The sequence below is a fragment of the Pelophylax lessonae genome, assembly GCF_965119305.1.
Source record: "Pelophylax lessonae genome assembly, chromosome: 9".
NCBI lineage: Eukaryota > Metazoa > Chordata > Amphibia > Anura > Ranidae > Pelophylax > Pelophylax lessonae.
In genome coordinates this window covers 2,134,040-2,158,070 of record NC_138776.1, presented here as the reverse complement: position 1 = coordinate 2,158,070, position 24,031 = coordinate 2,134,040, and the positions used below count along the sequence as shown (strand labels likewise).

General features: G+C 44.2%; 1 protein-coding gene across 4 annotated transcripts in view; it reads right to left on the bottom strand.

Annotated features, from left to right (window-relative positions):
- PIANP (PILR alpha associated neural protein) overlaps positions 1–24,031 on the bottom strand; it is a 111,350-nt gene that overhangs the window by 73,287 nt on the left and 14,032 nt on the right. For all 4 annotated transcript variants that reach the window (XM_082267382.1, XM_082267383.1, XM_082267381.1 and 1 more), the window contains exons 3-4: positions 4,213–4,793; positions 4,056–4,137 (exon numbers count right to left, since the gene is read on the bottom strand). In XM_082267382.1, the coding sequence (XP_082123508.1) occupies positions 4,056–4,137; positions 4,213–4,793 (663 nt within the window). The remainder of the gene's footprint in view (positions 1–4,055; positions 4,138–4,212; positions 4,794–24,031) is intronic.

Here is a 24,031-nt window from a genome sequence, read left to right as displayed (position 1 = left end):
CTGGGAACAAGAGCAACTCAGGCCACGTAGAATGACAGAGCGGGGTCAGCGCATGCTGAAGCGCAGAAGTCGCCAACTGTCTACAGACCTCCATACTTTGTGTGGCCTTCAGATTAGCACAACAACAGTGTGTAGAGAGCTTCATGAAAGGGGTTACGATGGCGGAGCAGCTGCATCCAAGCCTTACAATCACCAATTGCAATACAAAGCGTCGGATGCAGTGGTGGAAAGCACTCTATAGCAGTGGAGATGTGTTCTCTGGAGTGACCCACTTCTCTGTCTGGCAATCCAATGGATGTGTCTGGGTTTGGCGATTGCCAGGAGAACAGTACTTGCCTGACTGCATTGTGCCAAGTGTAAAGTTTGACAGAGGGGGGATTATGGTGTGGGGCTGTCTCTCAGGGGTTGGGCTTGGGCTTGGGCTTGGCCCCTTAGTTCCAGTGAAGAGAACTCTTAAGGCGTCAGCATACCAAGATATTTTGGACAATTTCATGCTCCCAACTTTGTGGGAGGAGTTTGGGGATGGCCTCTTCCTGTTCCAACATGACTGCGCACCAGTGCACAAAGCAAGGTCCATAAAGACATGGAGGAGCGAGTTTGGGGTGGAGGAACTTGTCCTGACCTCAACCCGATAGAACACCTTCAACCTTCCAACATCAGTGCCTGACCTCACAAATGCTGTTCTGGAAGAATGGTGAAACATTCCCATAGACACTCCTAAACCTTGTGGACGGCCTTCCTAGAAGAGTTGAAGCTGTTATAGCTGCAAAGGGTGGAGCCAACTTATATTGAACCCTACGGACTAAGACTGGGATGCCTTTAAAGACTTATCCTCTCCAATGGGAGACAAATAGCTAAAAATAAACTGATGGGATTTGATACTACCCAACTCTATCCAAATCTGAAAACCATACATACAATTTGGGGCTTATTTTGATTAAAAGATATACTTTTCAAAGCTTTAAACCTCTATGTATATATTCAGTGTGCTGCGTCCTAATTTACACTACCAATGTGCATTTTTATACACATCCCAAAGGTGTTCTCTCGGGTTGAGCTCAGGCCAGTCAAGTTCCTCCACTCCAAACTCGCTCATCCATGTCTCTATGGACCTTGCTTTGTGCACTGGTGCGCAGTCATGTTGGAACAGGAAGGGGCCATCCCCAAACTCCTCCCACAAAGTTGGGAGCATGAAAATGTCCAAAATGTCTTGATATGCTGACACCTTAAGAGTTCCCTTCACTGGAACTAAGGGGCCAAGCCCAACCCCTGCAAAAAACAACCCCACACCATAATCCCCCCTCCACCAAATTATTTGGACCAGTGCACAAAGCAATGTCCATAAAGACATGGATGAGTGAGTTTGGGGTGGAGGAACTTGACTGGTCTGCACAGAGTCCTGAGCTCCACCTGACAGAACACCTTTGGGATGAATTAGAGCGGAGCCAGGCCTGGAACAATTATCAAACATTCCCATAGACACTCCTAAACCTTGTGGATGGCCTTCCCAGAAGAGTTGAAGCTGTTATAGCTGCAAAGGGTGGGCCAACTTAATACTGAACCCTACGGACTAAGACTGGGATGCCATTAAAGTTTGTGTAAAGGCCGGTGTCCCAATACTTTTGGTGATCTAGTGTATACTGCAGCACAATACAAAGTTCACAGAAGCATTTATACCAGTCCTTACCACAAAGGAACCTACAATCGAATGTCTCTACAACCAGTGGGGAAACTCCTGGGAACCCATGCCCTAGGGGGCAAATACAACCAACTAGCCCTGTTATGGAAGGAACAGATTTCATGCAACGTGTTCCAGGTTGCTGCATTTTGGACATAGTGAAAGTGAAAGGAGGGTGTTCCTAAAGGTCAGTGGCATAAACTAGAACCTTCAGGGCCCTGGTGCAAGAAACCATGAAGGGCCCCCCAGCCAGGGGCCCTTTCCTCCGAGCCCAGTGGCAGAGCACCATTGCCCATGGCCATGGTAGTTCCACCACTGGTGTCAGTAGTTTGTTTATTTTTGGTAATTTTTTTTTTGTATTCTTTTTTTTGTATTCTTTTTTTTTTTTTTTTTTACAAAATTATTTTTACAATTTTTTTTTTAGGAGCACCGAGGGCTTTGGTGAGATATTAGGGGTCTAAACAGACCTCTAATGTTCCACCTTTGAGACAGAGAAAGGAGACAGAGGACACAGCCCTCATTCTCCATCTCTGCAGCCTCAATTGTACAGAATGGATGGACAGGAATAGTCATGTACAGATCTTCCTGTTCATTCACAAACTGAAGCATAGTAAACGCTGTTTACAATGTTTTAGTTATAAATGGGCAGAGTCAGTGATCGGTACGGATCACTGACTATTCATTCAGACAAGAAAAGGGCCGGTAAATTTCACATTAACCCTTCCCAACTCTCCATCCTGACACATCCCCCAAAGCAGCTGATGGGAGAGGAGAGGGGGGAACTGCAAGGCACAGGGAGGCAGGAGAGAGCACAGTTGGGGGGGGGGGGGAGCACAGGGGAGCTGGGGCAAGAGAAAGAAGCTGGATAGGAGGGGGGGGGGGCGGTTGCATATGAAGGAACCAATCTCTCCATTTTCCTTCTGCAGCTGCTGAATGCCTGCGAGGGGGAGAGGAGGAGAAGCAAGCTTTAAGCAGCTGCAGGAGGAAACAGAGATATTGGTTCCTCTATATGCAACCATCTCTGTTGCTCCTCCTATTAAGGTGTACTTGGGGGGCCACATGGGCTCCCTGGAGCATAGGGAAGGGTCACAATTGCGACCCCTGTAGGTATTCCCTTGCTAAAGATCATGGTTTATTGTGACATCCCTTTACACGCCTTCCCGGATCACTGATTTGAGGCTCTTGGCGTTCATTCATATGACATCTTAGAGTTGCAAATGAAGTTGATGCTGGAAGACTTACCTCAGTCAGATGCTTCAATCGTAGGTCTAAACAGGTAGCTATGTAATGCTCAGCACATGCTAGTGCTGTAGTGGTGTGCCCCTTTATCCAGATGTAGGTGCAAGTCCCTTTAACTCAATTCCCCACAATCCTCTGGGCTCCCAGCCTCCCCTGAGTTCCAGGACACGCCCAGGGAGTATAAATGCCAGCTCTGCCCAGCTCCCTGTGCTCAGAGAGATCCTGCCTGATGGGACAGCAGTGACTGGGCAAGTGAGCTGTCCCCAGGTGCTGGGTCCTCATTCGATCAGTCTGGTGTGTGGGCCACCAGCAGTGAGCACAAAAGCACGCAGCATCTATCCAAGCCCCAGTCACTGGAGAGGACTCTGTTACAGTCCATGTGGAGAAGCTGTCCAAGCAGTGGGTTGGTCCTATCTACGGCCCCCAGAGCCTCCTGACCAAAGTCAGCATCAGCAGTGCCTGTGTGAAGTCTGTGCCAGCAGGAAATCCCCTCAGCTCACAGTCTGCTAAATGAACGATCAATCTCTTGGAACACGAGAAAATTTTCAGATCTTTATCCTATCAGTAAACTGAACTCAGAACATTCTGCTGCCATCTAGTGGCCATTATTAGAACTGTAATAGAATTGTTTTCACATGTTTTATGAATGTTTCTCCTTTCCTCATATTGCTGTTTTGTACTGCAAACCCCTGTTAACATGATCTCCTGTGTAATCTACGTTCCACATTGTTAAGTAAAGTAGAAATTGCACATCACCACTGGTCTGATCATTGGCTGATACCATTACATAACAGTGCTACTAAATGCAGATCCTGGTCTGATATCAGATTGGTGAAATATCTCCACTCAGGGCCACCAGTCCACCATAACTCATAGTTACTGCTCTGAGGTGTAAATGCTCCCCTGCCCTTCAGCCCAGTCCTCCCATGTCAACCACCCAAGGACAAAATGAAGGGCTAGTTTTGTCATTTAACAAACCAAGCAGTATATTAAGGGAAAGGAACTAGAGCAAACTCAACGGGAAGAACAGGTCCCTAGGGGGATTTAAAGGCAGTTTTCCAGTACTGCTAAGCACTTTACTACAGATATCATTTGATGACCTTAATGTTATCTGACAGTTGAATGCTCGTATACTCACCAAAATTTGATGATTATGCCAGTAGCCACCAACACAATAAGCACAGAGATCACAATGGTGACGTAAAGTTGAGGGTCGGTCCCTGGAGAGAGAGAGAAAACTGATGTATGAGACTGTAAGATGTTAGATTTTGACACTTTGTCAACAAACTACTGACCTTCTTGAAGTGGGGGGAAGCCATGAGGTCTCAGAGTGGCAGGTACCCCTTTCAGGTCCAGTCCTCGTGCTGGTTCACCGTGCTCCAACAAGCCCCACTCATGATGGTAGTAAGGACGAGGGGTGGAAGAAGCTGAACTTTGTGCCCCTTCTTCATCTGAGACAGTTGGGTCCCACAAGATGGCCCAAGGGTATTGCGAAGGAAGAACCGCTCCCTCCAGGGCAGCAGGAAAGAACAGGCTGGACGCTTCAGACTGACGTTTGCTCCGTGTGGGCACAGATTGCTGATGGGGGTGCTGGGTGTTCCTGTGGGGGAAGTATGTGATCTTTGGTGGCACATTCTGTGACTGAACTATGGGGAAAACAAGCTGAGGACTGGAAATATGTGAGTTTCCTGAGGGTTGTTTAGTAGGATGGAAGGAGGTGTGTAAATGTTGGTGGGCAGCTAGGTGGGGAGAGGATGTTGGGCGTATTGCCCCATGGTGGTGAGATTTTGTGGGGTGTAGGGGTCGAGGAAGTGAAGAACATGTGCTTGAAAGAAGTAAAGAATAGAAAATGCAGTAGATGGAACCACAGCCAGACCTGAGAGAAAGGGGGAGGGGGAGGGGGGAGTTAGTACATTTAGTAGACACTGACTCTTATCCCATCCCTCCCTTATTTCTCTAACATTGTTCCTTAGTTGGCACTTCTCCATAATGTCTGGCTATCCTCAACTTGTCCTTCAGCTGTCTGCTGTCATTCATTTCTTCGCACACAAACCTCATCTAAAAATAATTGAATGCGTTCATAAATTTTGAGCTGGTGGAAATGGCCGCTTCCCTGTTCACTGAGCAGCCTAACAGTCTTATCAAATATCCTATACATTGTAACATTGTATCGCTGAACGCCGCACATTTTACCCTTGTCTCCCCATAGGCTGCCATGTCCTGTGTGTTCTATCAACTTCTTTCTCAAAAACGATACATTCCACCGTTCTTCTCTGTACACCCCCCATTCTAACATTGCTTTCCTGCGGGTCACACATCGCAATGTTACTTACCCACATACTGTATACTCTTAGTATTGCTTACCCACACACTATATACTCTTAGTATTGCTTACCCACACACTGTATACGCTTAGTATTGCTTACCCACGCACTGTACTCTCTTAGCATTGCTTACCCACACACTGTATACACTTGCTATTGCTTACCCACACACTATATATGCTTAGTATTGCTTACCCACACACTGTATACTCTTAGTATTGCTTACCCACACACTGTATACTCTTGCTATTGCTTACCCACACACTATATACGCTTAGTATTGCTTACCCACACACTGTATACTCTTAGTATTGCTTACCCACACACTGTATACTCTTGCTATTGCTTACCCACACACTATATACGCTTAGTATTGCTTACCCACACACTGTATACTCTTAGTATTGCTTACCCACACACTGTATACTCTTGCTATTGCTTACCCACACACTATATACGCCTAGTATTGCTTACCCACACACTGTACACTCTTAGTATTGCTTACCCACACACTGTATACTCTTAGTATTGCTTACCCACTTTCTGTACACTCGAGCATTGCTTTCCTGAATACCGTACACTGGAACATTGCTTTCCTGAACACCGTAAACTGGAACATTGCTTTCCTGAACACCGTACACTGGAACATTGCTTTCCTGAACACCGTAAACTGGAACATTGCTTTCCTGAACACCGTACACTGGAACATTGCTTTCCTGAACACCGTACACTGGAACATTGCTTTCCTGCAAACCATACACTCGAACATTGCTTTCCTGCAGACTGTACACTCAAACATTGCTTTCCTGCACGCCATACACTCAAACATTGCTTTCCTGAATACCGTACACTGGAACATTGCTTTCCTGAACACCGTACACAGAAACATTGCTTTCCTGCACGCTGTACACTCAAACATTGCTTTCCTGCAAACCATACACTCAAACATTGCTTTCCTGCACACCATACACTCGAACATTGCTTTCCTGCACACTGTACACTCGAACATTGCTTTCCTGCAAACCATACACTCGAACATTGCTTTCCTACAAACCATACACTGGAACATTGCTTTCCTGCACACAGTACACTCGAACATTGATTTCCTGCACACCATACACTTGAAGATTGCTTTCCTGCACACTGTACACTCAAACATTGCCTTCATGCACACCGTACACTGGAACATTGCTTTCCTGCACACCGTACACTCGAACATTGCTTTCCTGCATGCCATACACTAAAAAATTGCTTTCCTGAATACCGTACACTGGAACATTGCTTTCCTGCACACTGTACACTCGAACATTGCTTTCCTGCAAACCCTACACTCAAACATTGCTTTCCTGCACACGTACGCTCGAACATTGCTTTCCTGCACACCATACACTCAAACATTGCTTTCCTGCACACTCTACACTCGAACATTGCTTTCCTGCAAACCATACACTCGAACATTGCTTTCCTGCAAACCATACACTCGAACATTGCTTTTCTGCACACAGTACACTCGAACATTGTTTTCCTGTACACCGTACACTTGAACATTGCTTTTCTGCACATCGTACACTCGAACATTGCTTTCCTGCACACCATACACTCGAACATTGCTTTCCTGCACACTGTACACTCGAACATTGCTTTCCTGCAAACCATACACTCGAACATTGCTTTCCTGCACACCGTACACTCGAACATTGCTTTCCTGCATGCCATACACTAAAAAATTGCTTTCCTGAATACCGTACACTGGAACATTGCTTTCCTGCACACTGTACACTCAAACATTGCTTTCCTGCACACGTACGCTCGAACATTGCTTTCCTGCACACCATACACTCAAACATTGCTTTCCTGCACACTCTACACTCGAACATTGCTTTCCTGCAAACCATACACTCGAACATTGCTTTCCTGCAAACCATACACTCGAACATTGCTTTTCTGCACACAGTACACTCGAACATTGTTTTCCTGCACACCGTACACTTGAACATTGCTTTCCTGCACATCGTACACTCGAACATTGCTTTCCTGCACACCATACACTCGAACATTGCTTTCCTGCACACTGTACACTCGAACATTGCTTTCCTGCAAACCATACACTCGAACATTGCTTTCCTGCACACCGTACACTCGAACATTGCTTTCCTGCACGCAATACACTCAAAAATTGCTTTCCTGAATACCGTAAACTGGAACATTGCTTTCCTGCACACTGTACACTCGAACATTGCTTTCCTGCAAACCCTACACTCAAACATTGCTTTCCTGCACACGTACGCTCGAACATTGCTTTCCTGCACACCATACACTCAAACATTGCTTTCCTGCACACTCTACACTCGAACATTGCTTTCCTGCAAACCATACACTCGAACATTGCTTTCCTGCAAACCATACACTCGAACATTGCTTTTCTGCACACAGTACACTCGAACATTGTTTTCCTGTACACCGTACACTTGAACATTGCTTTTCTGCACATCGTACACTCGAACATTGCTTTCCTGCACACCATACACTCGAACATTGCTTTCCTGCACACTGTACACAGAAACATTGCTATCCTGCAAACCATACACTCGAACATTGCTTTCCTGCAAACCATACACTCGAACATTGCTTTCCTGCACACCGTACACTCGAACATTGCTTTCCTGCACGCCATACACTCAAAAATTGCTTTCCTGAATACCGTACACTGGAACATTGCTTTCCTGCACACCATACACAGAAGCATTGCTTTCCTGCACACCGTACACAGAAACATTGCTTTCCTGCACACTGTACACTCGAACATTGCTTTCCTGCACACTGTACGCTCGAACATTGCTTTCCTGCAAACTATATACTAGAACATTGCTTTCCTGCACACCGTCCACTCAAACATTGCTTTCCTGCACATCGTACACTCGAACATTGCTTTCCTGCACACTGTACACTCGAACATTGCTTTCCTGCACACCGTACACTCGAACATTGCTTTCCTGCACACTGTACACTCGAACATTGCTTTCCTGCACACCGTACACTAGAACATTGCTTTCTTGCACACTGTACACTAGAACATTGCTTTCCTGCACACTGTACACTAGAACATTGCTTTCCTGCACACCGTCCACTCAAACATTGCTTTCCTGCACATCGTACACTCAAACATTGTTTTCCTGCACACTGTACACTCAAACATTGCTTTCCTGCACACTGTACACTCGAACATTGCTTTCCTGAACACTGTAGTTTCAAACATTGCTTTCCTGAACACTGTACTTTCAAACATTGCTTTCCTGCACACCATACACAATTATTGCTTTCCTGAACACCGTACACTGGAACATTGCTTTCCTGCACACCGTACACTGGAATGTTGCTTCCTTCACACTGTACACTCGAACATTGCTTTCCTGAACACCGTACACTCGAACATTACTCTTCCACACACTGAACATTCTAACATTGCTTTCCCGAAAACTGTAAATTATAACATTGTTTTCCGTAAAATTCTAAATTATAACATTGCTTTCCTGAAAACTCTAGATTATAACTTTGCTTTCCAACACACTGAAAACTAAAACACCACATTTTTGCACATTGTACTATCCAACATTATAAAAAATCAAAAAGATTTTGTGCTAAAGTGTAATTCAATTAAAATAAGCCAGGAGCAGCACCTACCGTGTTTCCATTGAAATAAGACCGGGTCTTATATTAATTTTGGCTATAAAAAACACACTGGGTCTTATTTTCAGGGGATGTCTTATTTATTTACGGTATGTACAAAAAGTTCCTCCCCTGTCAGCTCAGGAGTCAGCATTGTGGAATTCTGTAATCCCAAAAATAAACCATGGTTAAAGACCTTGTAAAATCATGTAATCCGTTCTGTAAAAAGAATATATAATGGGCAGTGTGTCTCCTTGTGTCACTTTATGTGGAAAATACCTTATTTACAGCGCCGCTGGGTGCTCACATGACCCGCCACAGCTCTTTTTCCCCGATCCGAATACTGCAGAGGGAGAAGCCGAGATCCCCACTGACATTAGCCTGCTCTGAGCGCCATAAAGGCCTAGAGGAGTAGAAAAGAGCTCTGGCGGGTCACGTGAGCGCCCAGCAGCGCTGTAAATAAGGTATTTTTCACAATAAAGTTAGACATAGGGACACAATGCACATTATTTAATCTTTTTACAGAATGGATTACATGGTTTTAAAAGGACTTTACCTAGGGCTTATTTTTAGGTTGGGCTTATATTGAAGCTATCCCAGAAACTCATGCTAGGTCTTATTTTCGGGGAAACACAGTATACACTAGAACATTGCTTTCCTGCACACCGTACACTGGAACATTGCTTTCCTGCACACTGTACACTGGACATTGCTTTCCTGCACACCGTACACTGGAACATTGCTTTCCTGCACACTGTACACTGGAACATTGCTTTCCTGCACACTGTACACTGGAACATTGCTTTCCTGCACACTGTACACTGGAACATTGCTTTCCTGCACACCGTACACTGGAACATTGCTTTCCTGCACACTGTACACTGGAACATTGCTTTCCTGCACACTGTACACTGGAACATTGCTTTCCTGCACACTGTACACACGAACATTGCTTTCCTGCACACCGTACACTCGAACATTGCTTTCCTGCACACCGTATACTGGAACATTGCTTTCCTGCACACCGTATACTGGAACATTGCTTTCCTGCACACCGTACACATGAACATTGCTTTCCTGCACACTGTACACTCGAAACATTGCTTTCCTGAACACCGTAAACTGGAACATTGCTTTCTTGCACACCATACACTGGAAAATTGCTTTCCTCCACACCGTACACTGGAACATTGCTTTCCTGCACACCGTACACTGGAACATTGCTTTCCTGCACACTGGAACATTGCTTTCCTGCACACTGTACACTGGAACATTGCTTTCCTGCACACCGTACACTCAAACATTGCTTTCCTGCACACCGTACACACAAACATTTCTTTCCTGCACACTGTACACTCGAACATTGCTTTCCTGCACACTGTACACTGGAAAATTGCTTTCCTGCACACCGTACACTGGAACATTGCTTTCCTGAACACCGTACACTGGAACATTGCTTTCCTGCACACTGTACACTGGAAAATTGCTTTCCTCTACACCGTACACTGGAACATTGCTTTCCTGCACACTGTACACTGGAACATTGCTTTCCTGAACACCGTACACTGGAACATTGCTTTCCTGCACACCGTATACTGGAACATTGCTTTCCTGCACACCGTACACTGGAACATTGCTTTCCTGCACACCGTACACACGAACATTGCTTTCCTGCACACTGTACACTCGAACATTGCTTTCCTGAACACCAAAAAATGGAACATTGCTTTCCTGCACACCGTACACTGGAAAATTGCTTTCCTCCACACCGTACACTGGAATATTGCGTTCCTGCACACCGTACACTGGAAAATTGCTTTCCTCCACACCGTACACTGGAACATTGCTTTCCTGCACACCGTACACTGGAACATTGCTTTCCTGCACACCGTACACTGGAACATTGCTTTCCTGCACACTGTACACTGGAACATTGCTTTCCTGCACACTGTACACTGGAACATTGCTTTCCTGCACACCGTACACTGGAACATTGCTTTCCTGCACACCGTATACTGGAACATTGCTTTCCTGCACACTGTACACACGAACATTGCTTTCCTGCACACCATATACTGGAACATTGCTTTCCTGCACACCGTATACTGGAACATTGCTTTCCTGCACACCGTACACATGAACATTGCTTTCCTGCACACTGTACACTCGAACATTGCTTTCCTGAACACCGTAAACTGGAACATTGCTTTCTTGCACACCATACACTGGAAAATTGCTTTCCTCCACACCGTACACTGGAACATTGCTTTCCTGCACACCGTACACTGGAACATTGCTTTCCTGCACACTGGAACATTGCTTTCCTGCACACTGTACACTGGAACATTGCTTTCCTGCACACCGTACACTCAAACATTGCTTTCCTGCACACCGTACACACAAACATTTCTTTCCTGCACACTGTACACTCGAACATTGCTTTCCTGCACACTGTACACTGGAAAATTGCTTTCCTGCACACCGTACACTGGAACATTGCTTTCCTGAACACCGTACACTGGAACATTGCTTTCCTGCACACTGTACACTGGAACATTGCTTTCCTGCACACCGTACACTGGAAAATTGCTTTCCTCTACACCGTACACTGGAACATTGCTTTCCTGCACACTGTACACTCGAACATTGCTTTCCTGAACACCGTACACTGGAACATTGCTTTCCTGCACACCGTATACTGGAACATTGCTTTCCTGCACACCGTACACTGGAACATTGCTTTCCTGCACACCGTACACACGAACATTGCTTTCCTGCACACTGTACACTCGAACATTGCTTTCCTGAACACCAAAAAATGGAACATTGCTTTCCTGCACACCGTACACTGGAAAATTGCTTTCCTCCACACCGTACACTGGAATATTGCGTTCCTGCACACCGTACACTGGAAAATTGCTTTCCTCCACACCGTACACTGGAACATTGCTTTCCTGCACACCGTACACTGGAACATTGCTTTCCTGCACACTGTACACTGGAAAATTGCTTTCCTGCACACCGTACACTGGAACATTGCTTTGCTGCACACTGTACACTGGAACATTGCTTTCCTGCACACCGTACACTGGAACATTGCTTTCCTCCACACTGTACACTGGAACATTGCTTTCCTGCACACCGTACACTGGAACATTGCTTTGCTGCACACTGTACACTCGAACATTGCTTTCCTGCACACCGTACACTGGAACATTGCTTTCCTGCACACCGTACACACAAACATTTCTTTCCTGCACACTGTACACTCGAACATTGCTTTCCTGCACACTGTACACTGGAAAATTGCTTTCCTGCACACCGTACACTGGAACATTGCTTTCCTGAACACCGTACACTGGAACATTGCTTTCCTGCCCACTGTACACTGGAACATTGCTTTCCTGCACACCGTACACTGGAAAATTGCTTTCCTCTACACCGTACACTGGAACATTGCTTTCCTGCACACTGTACACTGGAACATTGCTTTCCTGAACACCGTACACTGGAACATTGCTTTCCTGCACACCGTATACTGGAACATTGCTTTCCTGCACACCGTACACACGAACATTGCTTTCCTGCACACCGTACACACGAACATTGCTTTCCTGCACACTGTACACTCGAACATTGCTTTCCTGAACACCAAAAAATGGAACATTGCTTTCCTGCACACCGTACACTGGAAAATTGCTTTCCTCCACACCGTACACTGGAATATTGCGTTCCTGCACACCGTACACTGGAAAATTGCTTTCCTCCACACCGTACACTGGAACATTGCTTTCCTGCACACCGTACACTGGAACATTGCTTTCCTGCACACTGTACACTGGAAAATTGCTTTCCTGCACACCGTACACTGGAACATTGCTTTGCTGCACACTGTACACTGGAACATTGCTTTCCTGCACACCGTACACTGGAACATTGCTTTCCTCCACACTGTACACTGGAACATTGCTTTCCTGCACACCGTACACTGGAACATTGCTTTGCTGCACACTGTACACTCGAACATTGCTTTCCTGCACACCGTACACTGGAACATTGCTTTCCTGCACACTGTACACTGGAACATTGCTTTCCTGCACACCGTACACTGGAACATTGCTTTCCTGCACACTGTACACTCAAAAAAATTGCTTTTCTCCACACCGTACACTGGAACATTGCTCTCCTGCACACCGTACACTGGAACATTGCTTTCCTGCACACCGTATACTGGAAAATTGCTGCCCTGCACACCGTACACTCGAACATTGCTTTCCTGCACACCGTACACTCGAACATTGCTTTCCTGCACACTGTACACTGGAACATTGCTTTCCTGCATGCCGTACACAATTATTGCTTTCCAGAACACAGTACACTGGAACATTGCTTTCCTGCACACTGTACACTCGAACATTGCTTTCCTGCACACTGTACACTTGAATATTGCTTTCCTGCACACCGTACACTGGAAAATTGCTTTCCTGCACACCGTACACTGGAAAATTGCTTTCCTCCACACCGTACGCTGGAACATTGCTTTGCTGCACACTGTACACTGGAACATTGCTTTCCTGCACACCGTACACTGGAACATTGCTTTCCTGTACACTGGAACATTGCTTTCCTGCACACTGTACACTGGAACATTGCTTTCCTGCACACTGTACACTCAAAAAAATTGCTTTTCTCCACACCGTACACTGGAACATTGCTCTCCTGCACACCGTACACTGGAACATTGCTTTCCTCCACACCGTACACTGAAACATTGCTTTCCTGCACACCGTACACTAAAACATTGCTTTCCTGCACACTGTACACTGGACATTGCTTTCCTGCACACCGTACACTGGAACATTGCTTTCCTGCACACCGTACACTGGAACATTGCTTTCCTGCACACTGTACACTGGAACATTGCTTTCCTGCACACCGTACACTGGAACATTGCTTTCCTGAACACCGTACACTGGAACATTGCTTTCCTGCACACCGTACACTGGAACATTGCGTTCCTGCACACCGTACACTGGAAAATTGCTTTCCTCTACAACGTACACTGGAACATTGCTTTGCTGCACACTGTACACTGGAACATTGCTTTCCTGAACACCGTACACTGGAACATTGCTTTCCTGAACACCGTACACTGGAACATTGCTCTCCTGAACACCGTACACTGGAACATTGCTCTCCTGCACACTGTACACTGGAACATTGCTTTCTTGCACACCGTACACTGGAACATTGCTTTCCTGCACACCGTACACTGGAACATTGCTTTCCTGCACACTGTACAATGGAACATTGCTTTCCTGCACACTGTACAATGGAACATTGCTTTCCTTCACACTGTACACTCGAACATTGCTTTCCTGCACACTGTACACTGGAACATTGCTTTCCTGAACTCCGTACACTGGAACATTGCTTTCCTGCACACTGTACACTGGAACATTGCTTTCCTGAACTCCGTACACTGGAACATTGCTTTCCTGAACACCGTACACTGGAACATTGCTTTCCTGAACTCCGTACACTGGAACATTGCTTTCCTGCACACTGTACACTGGAACATTGCTTTCCTGAACTCCGTACACTGGAACATTGCTTTCCTGCACACTGTACACTGGAACATTGCTTTCCTGAACTCCGTACACTGGAACATTGCTTTCCTGCACACCATAAAAAAGAAGTAGAAAGGATTCCGTCCTTGGCAGAAATTCACGTTCCAGCCTTATCTACTTTTTACATCCCAGGCATAAGTAATTAGCAGGCAGACTACCTCAGCTGACAGACCTGGACCAGGGGAATGATCCCTACACCCAGAACTGTTCCAGAACATGTCTCACAGATGGAAGATGCCAGATGTGGTTCTCGTTGTCTCCAGATACAACAAACTGGTTAGGTTTGTCTCCAGGCGCAGAGATCCTTTGGTGAAGGCTTTGGATATTCTGGCTGGTTGATAGAATCAGTGCAACCTAATCAAGATGAAGGGCATTCTGATGATCTGTATAGCTCAGAATTGGCCCAGGTAGATGTGCTACTCCCACCCGACCAGAATTCTGGCAGATACTCCATGGGCTTTCACAGATTAACTGTTTCTTCTGTCCCAAGAACTGGTTTACCATCGTGCTTCATAGTCACTGGCTTTAACGGCTCTGATTTGGTGATTCTCCTAATTTTAAAAGCCAAGTAGTCGACTTCCTACAAGGTCCACCATCGCAAATAGAAGGCATACTATGCTTGGTGCAAGGAAAGAAACTTTCATCCCGGAAAATACTCTGCGGAATAAATCCTGACCTTTTTTACAATCAGGCCTGGATCAACAATTGGTTCTATTAAAGGTCAGATCATCTCAGCGTTTGCAATTTTGTTCCAAAGACTGCAAGCCACTCATTCTTTGATTAAATCCTTCATATCGGGTGTTTCTTGGAAGTCTCTACTTCTAGCCCCCACCTGTGTCTCATTGGGATCTGAATTAAGTTCTCTTAGCACTTCAAATAAGGCCCTTTCAACCTCCCAGGAATATTCCTCTTACTGCACTCACAATGAAGGTTGTTTTCCTCGCTGCTATTACCTCTGCGAGGAATGTGCCGGAACTGATGACTTCTATCTGTAAATAAATGTTTCCAGGCTTACACAGGAAGGTGGTATCAGGGCCTGGAGCCCCCTTCTCTCCCAAGGTTGTAATGGCCTTTCACCTTACCAAGGACATTGCGCTTCCATCCCAGTTCATGAAAAGGAGATTTTACTCCATTGTCTGGATGTGGTTCAAGCTGTGAATGTCTGCCTCCCAGCCACTGCCTCCATTGGAAAGACTGAAACCCTCTTCTTCATCCAGAAAGGGGAATCGGCTTCTTGGTCCACCATCTCTCCATAGCTCAGACATTATATCATTGCTTTCCCACACACATCGCTCTTCTACACACTGTACACTCCAACATTGCTTTCCCGCACACTGTACACTCTAACATTGCTTTCCCGCACACTGTACACTCTAACATTGCTTTCCCGCACACTGTACACTCCAACATTGCTTTCCCGCACACTGTCCACCCTAACATTGCTTTCCCACACACTGTACACCCTAAAATTGCTTTCCCACACACTGTACACTCCAACATTGCTTTCTCGCACACTGTATACCCTAACATTGCTTTCCCGCACACTGTACACTCCAACATTGCTTTCCCGCACACTGTCCACCCTAACATTGCTTTCCCACACACTGTACACCCTAAAATTGCTTTCCCGCACACTGTACACTCCAACATTGCTTTCCCACACACTGTACACTCTAACATTGCTTTCCTGCACACTGTACACTCTAATATTGCTTTCCCGCACTGTACACTCTAACATTGCTTTCCCACACTGTACACTCTAACATTGCTTTCCTGCACACTGTACACTCCAACATTGCTTTCCTGCACACTGTACACTCTAACATTGCTTTCCCGCACACTGTACACCCTAACATTGCTTTCCCACACACTGTACACTCCAACATTGCTTTCCTGCACACTGTACACTCTAACATTGCTTTCCCGCACACTGTACACTGGAACATTGCTTTCCCACATGCTGTACACTCTAACATTGCTTTCCCACACACTGTACACTCTAACATTGCTTTCCTGCACACTGTACACTCTAACATTGCTTTCCTGCACACTGTACATTGTAACATTTTCTCCCCACATTCTGTACATTGTAACATTGTCTCTCCACGTTCTGAACATTGTAACATTGTCTCCCTATGTTCTGTACATTGTAAGATTGTCTCCCCATGTTCTCTACATTGTAACATTGTCTCCCTACGTTCTGTACATTGTAACAATGTCTCCCCACGTTCTGTACATTGTAACATTGTCTCCCCACGTTCTGTACATTGTAACATTGTCTCCCCATGTTCTGTACATTGTAACATTGTCTCCCTACGTTCTGTACATTGTAACAATGTCTCCCCACGTTCTGTACATTGTAACATTGTCTCCCCATGTTCTGTACATTGTAACATTGTCTCCCCACGTTCTGTACATTGTAACATTGTCTCCCCACGTTCTGTACATTGTAACATTGTCTCCCCATGTTCTGTACATTGTAACATTGTCTCCCCACGTTCTGTACATTGTAACATTGTCTCCCCATGTTCTGTACATTGTAACATTGTCTCCCCACGTTCTGTACATTGTAACATTGTCTCCCCACGTTCTGTACATTGTAACATTGTCTCCCCATGTTCTGTACATTGTAACATTGTCTCCCCACTTTCTGTACATTGTAACAATGTCTCCCCACTTTCTGTACATTGTAACATTGTCTCCCCACTTTCTGTACATTGTAACATTGTCTCCCCACTTTCTGTACATTGTAACATTGTCTCCCCATGTTCTGTACATTGTAACATTGTCTCCCCACGTTCTGTACGTTGTAAGTCTGAAGGTTGCTTTCTCATATACTATACAATACACTTTTGCTTTCCAACACCCTGTACTTTCAAACATTGCTTTCCCATACTCCATACATTGCTAACCCTTTACATACACAAGCACTGCTACTCTGTCCATTCTAACATTGTTCCCCTGCCATTTAAACCTTCCATTGTTGCTTCCTTACAACCTCACTAAGCTAGCATTGCTTACTTACACATGCACACTGATTCTTTATACAGCATATATTATGGTATTGTTTCTCTACACACTTTACATTGTAACATTATACCATTTTTTTCATTGCTTTCCTGCAGATTAGTCTATACATTGTAGCCTTGCTTCCCTTCTTCTGGAAACTTCCAAACTTTGCTTCCCCCATAAACAGTCCAGGATTGCTTCTCTACACTCCATGTCTTCTAATATTGCTTTCTCCCACACTGCACATTATATAGCGACTTTCCATCCTGTAAATCTTCTGGCATCCCTTCCCACACTAGCTTTGATTGCAGCCTATATATTGTAATATGTGTACCCACATTTCACACTCTAGCAGCACTAATTGCTGCCTTTATATTGTAATCCTGCTTCCCCACGGTGTACAGTCTAGCATGGATGATAGTATATGTATTGTAATCTTGCTTCCCTGCATTGAACACATTCTAAGTCTACTTTCCCACGCACTGTTGCTCCTCAGCACACTGAGGATTGCAGCATTGCCTTCCTCTACACTGCCCATGGTAACAGTGCTCCCCTAACACTGACCATTCATAAAAAGATAATGGACAGGGTGGAATTTCTAATATTGCTTCTCAGTGCAGCGAGCGTTCTATTGACGATTCCCCGAGCACTCTTTATTCTGACATTGCTTTCTCGTATTTTCTAATATTATCCCATTACAGTGGCCATTTTACAATGCCTCACCTAGGCTGCAAGCTTTCTAATGATCTTTCTCCATAACTGAAGGCCGTTTCCTAATACAATGAGCATTCCTATATTTGTCCTTACATTCTGTATCCAAGTTCTGCTCTTTCCAACAATGCTTTTCTGTATATAGTGCATAAAGACGCGTCCAATCACGCGTCCAAGTGACTATTCAATCTTTGTTTCTTTCCCTTATTGAGTGTTCAAGCACTACTCCTTCATTAAACGTAAGTTCAACATTATTCCAGCACAAACCAAACCATTCTAACCTCAATATCCCATACATCATGTAATCCTTCTTTCATATTGACCACTCTTCTATTGCTTTCCTCTCTAAATGAAGAATATAGGATTCCTTCAAAAAACAACGACCATTCCAGAATTGCTTGCAACTAAATTGAGCGTTCAAAGATTGCTTGACTCCGAACTGGGCATTGAGCATCAGCGCATTCTAACTCTCTAGGATCGCAGCATTGGTAGCCACTGAACCGAAGATGCTATTATTGCTTGCCTCTAAACTAAACACATTGCTTGCCTCTAAACTGAGCATTTTAACATTGCAATTTTCTTGGCTCTTGACTGAACACTCTAACATTGTGTGCCTCCAAACTCAGTGTTCTAACATTATTCTTGCTTGTCTCTGAACTAAACATTCAGGCATTGCTTGTTCCAAACTGAGTGCGCTAATGTTGCCTTCTTCTAAACCAGTCTAACATTGTTCACCTTTAAACTGATCACTCTGACATTGCTTTCTTCTAAACTGATCACTCTGACATTGCTTGCCTCTAAACTGATCACTCTGACATTGCTTGCCTCTAAACTGATCACTCTGACATTGCTTGCCTCCAAACTGATCACTCTGACATTGCTTGCCTCCAAACTGATCACTCTGACATTGCTTGCCTCTAAACTGATCACTCTGACATTGCTTGCCTCCAAACTGATCACTCTGACATTGCTTGCCTCTAAACTGATCACTCTGACGTTGCTTCCCTCTAAACTGATCACTCTGACATTGCTTTCTTCTAAACTGATCACTCTGACATTGCTTGCCTCTAAACTGATCACTCTGACATTGCTTGCCTCTAAACTGATCACTTTGACATTGCTTGCCTCTAAACTGATCACTCTGACATTGCTAGCTTCTAAACTGGTCACTCTGACATTGCTTGCCTCTAAACTGATCACTCTGTCATTGCTTGCTTCTAAACTGATCACTCTGACATTGCTTGCCTCAAAACTGATCACTCTGACATTGCTTGCCTCTAAACTGATCCCTCCAACATTGCTTGGCTCTAAACGTATAACTCTGACATTGCTTGCCTCTAAACTTATATCTCTGACATTGCTTGCCTCTAAACTTATATCTCCGACATTGCTTGCCTCTAAACTAATCTCTCTGACATTGCTTTCATCTAAACTGATCACTCTGAATTTGCTTTCTTCTAAACTGAACATGTTAACATTACTTGCCTCTAAACATAACATGCTAACATTGTTTTCTTCTAAATCACAACTCTATAATGTTGCCTGCCTTTAAGTGGAAAAATTTACATTGTATGCCTCTAAGCTGAATATTGAAACATTGCTTTCCTCTAAACAGAACACACAAACATTGCTTTCTATTAAACCAAGCAGTCGAACAGTGCCTCTAAACAAAACACTTTATCATTGCTTGCCTCTAAACTAAACACTTTATCATTGCTTGCCTCTAAACTAAACACTTTATCATTGCTTGCCTCTGACCTGAACTTGCAAACCTTGCTTTCTTCTAAATTGGACATTGCTTGTCTCTTAACATAACATGCTACCACTGTTTTCTTTTAAACCAAACCACTGTAAAATTGCTTGCCTGAAAACTCTTACATTGCTTCCCTCTGAGCTGAACACCCTAAGATTGCCTTAGTTTAAAACAAGCAGCCTAACATTGCTTTCCTCTAGTCTAAACCCTCTGAAATGTTTTCTACCAAAATTAACATTCTAGCATTGCTTGCCTTTAAATACTTATTACTTGCCAGTGAAGTGAACTTCCTACCATTGCTTTCTTCTAAACCAAACAGTCTATCATTACTTGCCTCTAAACAGAGCATTTCAACATTGCTTGGCTCTGCACTGAACAATGCAACATTGTGTACCTCTAAACTGAGCATTCTAATATTATTCTTGCTTGCCTCTGAACTGAACATTCAGGCATTGCTTGTTCCAAACTGAACAGCCTAATGTTGTCTTCTTCCAAACCAGTCTAACATTGCTCACCTCCAAACCGATCACTCTAACATTGCTCACCTTGAAACCGATCACTCTAACATTGCTCACCTCCAAACCGATCCCTCTAACATTGCTCACCTCCAAACCGATCACTCCAACATTGCTCACCTCCAAACCGATCACTCCAACATTGCTCACCTCCAAACCGATCACTCCAACATTGCTCACCTCCAAACCGATCACTCTAACATTGCTCACCTCCGAACCGATCACTCCAACATTGCTCACCTCCAAACCGATCACTCTAACATTGCTCACCTCCAAACCGATCACTCTAACATTGCTCACCTCCAAACCGATCCCTCTAACATTGCTCACCTCCAAACCGATCACTCCAACATTGCTCACCTCCAAACCGATCACTCTAACATTGCTCACCTCCGAACCGATCACTCCAACATTGCTCACCTCCAAACCGATCACTCCAACATTGCTCACCTCCAAACCGATCACTCCAACATTGCTCACCTCCAAACCGATCACTCTAACATTGCTCACCTCCGAACCGATCACTCCAACATTGCTCACCTCCAAACCGATCACTCTAACATTGCTCACCTCCAAACCGATCACTCTAACATTGCTCACCTCCAAACCGATCACTCCAACATTGCTCACCTCCAAACCGATCACTCCAACATTGCTCACCTCCAAACCGATCACTCTAACATTGCTCACCTCCGAACCGATCACTCTAACATTGCTTACCTTTAAACAGAGCATTTCAAAATTGTGTGCCTCTGAACTGAACTTTCTAGCATTGCTTTCTTCTAAACTGAAAGTGCTAACATTGTTTGCCTCTGAACTGATTGTTGAAACATTGCTCACCTCAACACCGATCACTCCAACATTGCTTGCCTGTAAACTAAACACTTTATCATTGCTTGTTTCTAAACTGAACTTTCTAGCATTGCTTTCTTCTAAACTGAAAGTGCTAACATTGCTTGCCTCTGAACATAACATGCTAACATTCTTTTCTTCTAAACCAAAACTCTATAAAGTTTCTTGCCTTTAAGCTGAAACATTTTACATTGCATGCCTCTGAACTGATTACTATAACATTGCTTACCTCTAAACAGAACACATTAACATTTCTTTCTATTAAACCAAACAGTCTAACATTGCTTGCCACTAAAGCAAACACTTTATCATTGCTTGCCTCTGGCCTGCAAACTTTGCTTTTTTTCTAAATTGAACATTGCTTGTCTCCTAACGTAACATGCTAAAATGTTTTCCTTCTAAACCAAACCTCTGTAAAATTGCTTGCCTGAAAACTCTTACTTTGCTTGCCTCTGAACTGAACACCCTAACATTGCTTTCTTTTAAACCAAACAGTCTAACATTGTTTGCCTCTTGACTAAACACGAACATGTTTTCCACCGAAGTTAACATTCTAGCATTGCTTGCCTGTAAACATTTATTGCTTGCTCATGAAGTGAACTTCCTACAATTGCTTGCCTATAAACTGAACATGCTATCATTGCTTTCTTCTAAACCAAGCAGTCTAACATTAATTGCCTCTAAACTGAGCATTTCAAAATTGCTTGGCTCTGCACTGAACAATACAACATTGTGTGCCTCTAAACTGAGCATTCAGACATTGCTTGTCCAAAGCTGAACACACTAATGCTGCCTTCTTCTAAACCAGTCTAACATTGCTTGCCTGTAAACTTTGTCATTGCTGCAACTCCCTCCTCACTGGCCATCCTTTACACAGGCTGTCCCACTTTCAGGCTATCGTAAATGCTGCTGCCAGATTAATACACCTCCCCTACCCCATCATATAAAATTCAAAATACTAACCACAACCTACAACGCCATCCAAAACATCACCCCCAGCTACATCACCAACCTCATCTGCAGATATTACTCCCAAATCATCCTCTCCACTCCTCCCAGGACCTCCTGCTCTCTAGCTCCCTTGTTACCTCCTACCATGCTCAAGACTTCTCCAGAGCCTCTCCAATCCTCTGGAACTCCCTGCCCCAGTATGTCCGATCAGTTTCTTCCTCCAGGCCCATCTGCTCCTTATCTATCCATTAGAATGCATGTGCTCCCACTGTGGAGACCCTCATAAATGTACAAGGGTTAGCACTGCAAATAATACAGGGTGCCGTGAAGAGGCCTTTCAACTTATGCATGCGTTTGCAAATGTGTGCTTACTAAACCCCTGTTTTTAACACATACTGTTGGACAAGTCAGTTCGGTTGGTAAGCAGACTGGTTAGTGAGTTGAGCTGGGAATTTTCTCTGGTTGTGTCTTCCCAGTATGTCCAGTCAGCTCCCACCCTGTCTGCCTTTAGACGATCCTTGAAAACACACTTATTCAAGGAAGCCTACCCCACCCCCACCTAAGAACTGTACTTGAGTCCCCTCCATCAGATCACCCCCTGCAGCCACTACCTTTTCTACCACCTCCCCCTCCCTTTAGATTGTAAGCTCCATGAGCCAGGCTCTCCTATTCCTTCTGTATTGAACTGTATTGTAAATTGCACTGTCCCCCTTTATATTGTAAAGCGCTGCGTAAACTTTTATAATGATAATAATTGCTTCCCTCCAAACTGAACTTTCTAACATTGCTTTCTTCTAAATTGAATATGCTAACATTGCTTGCCTCTGAACATAACATGCTAACATTATTTTCTTCTAAACCAAAATTATAAATTGTTTCTTGCCTTTAAGCTGAAAAAAATGTTACATTGCTTGCCTCTGAACTGATTATTGAAACATTGCTTAACTCTAAACAGAACACGCTAACATTGCTTTCTATTAAACCAAGCAGTCTAACATTGCTCGCCTCTAAACTAAACACTCTAACATGCTTGACCCTGAAATGAACATTCTAACATTGCTTGCTTATAAAGTCTGACCTGAACTTGCTAAATTTACTTTCTTCTTACATTGCTTGTCTCTTAACTTAACATGCTAACATTGTTTCCTTCTTAACCAAAGCTCTGTAAAACTGCTTGCCTCTAAACTGGAAACTCTTACATTGCTTGCCACTGAAGTGAGCACCCTAATATTGCTTTCTTTTAAACCAAGTAGTCTAGCATTGCTTGCCTCTAAACACTTATTGCTTGCCAGTGAAGTGAACTTGCTACAATTGCTTACCTATAAAAACTGAACATGCTAACATTGCTTTCTTCTAAACCAAGCAACCTCATATTGCTTGTCTGCTAACGTAACATGCTAACATTCTTTTAAACAAACCTCTGTAACATTGCTTGCTTCTGACCTGAAAACTTTGTTTGCCTTTGAACTGAACATTGAAACATTTCTTACCTCTAAACTGAACATGGTAACATAGTTTCCATTTAACGCAAGCATTCTACCATTGCTTATCTCTAAATAAAACATTCTATTATGCTTGTCCCTGAATTGAACATTCTAGCACTGCTAGCCTCTAAACTAAACATTTTATCATTGTCTGCCAGTAAAATGAACTTGCTAACATTGCTTGCCTATAATCTGAACATGCTAACATTGTTTTCTTCT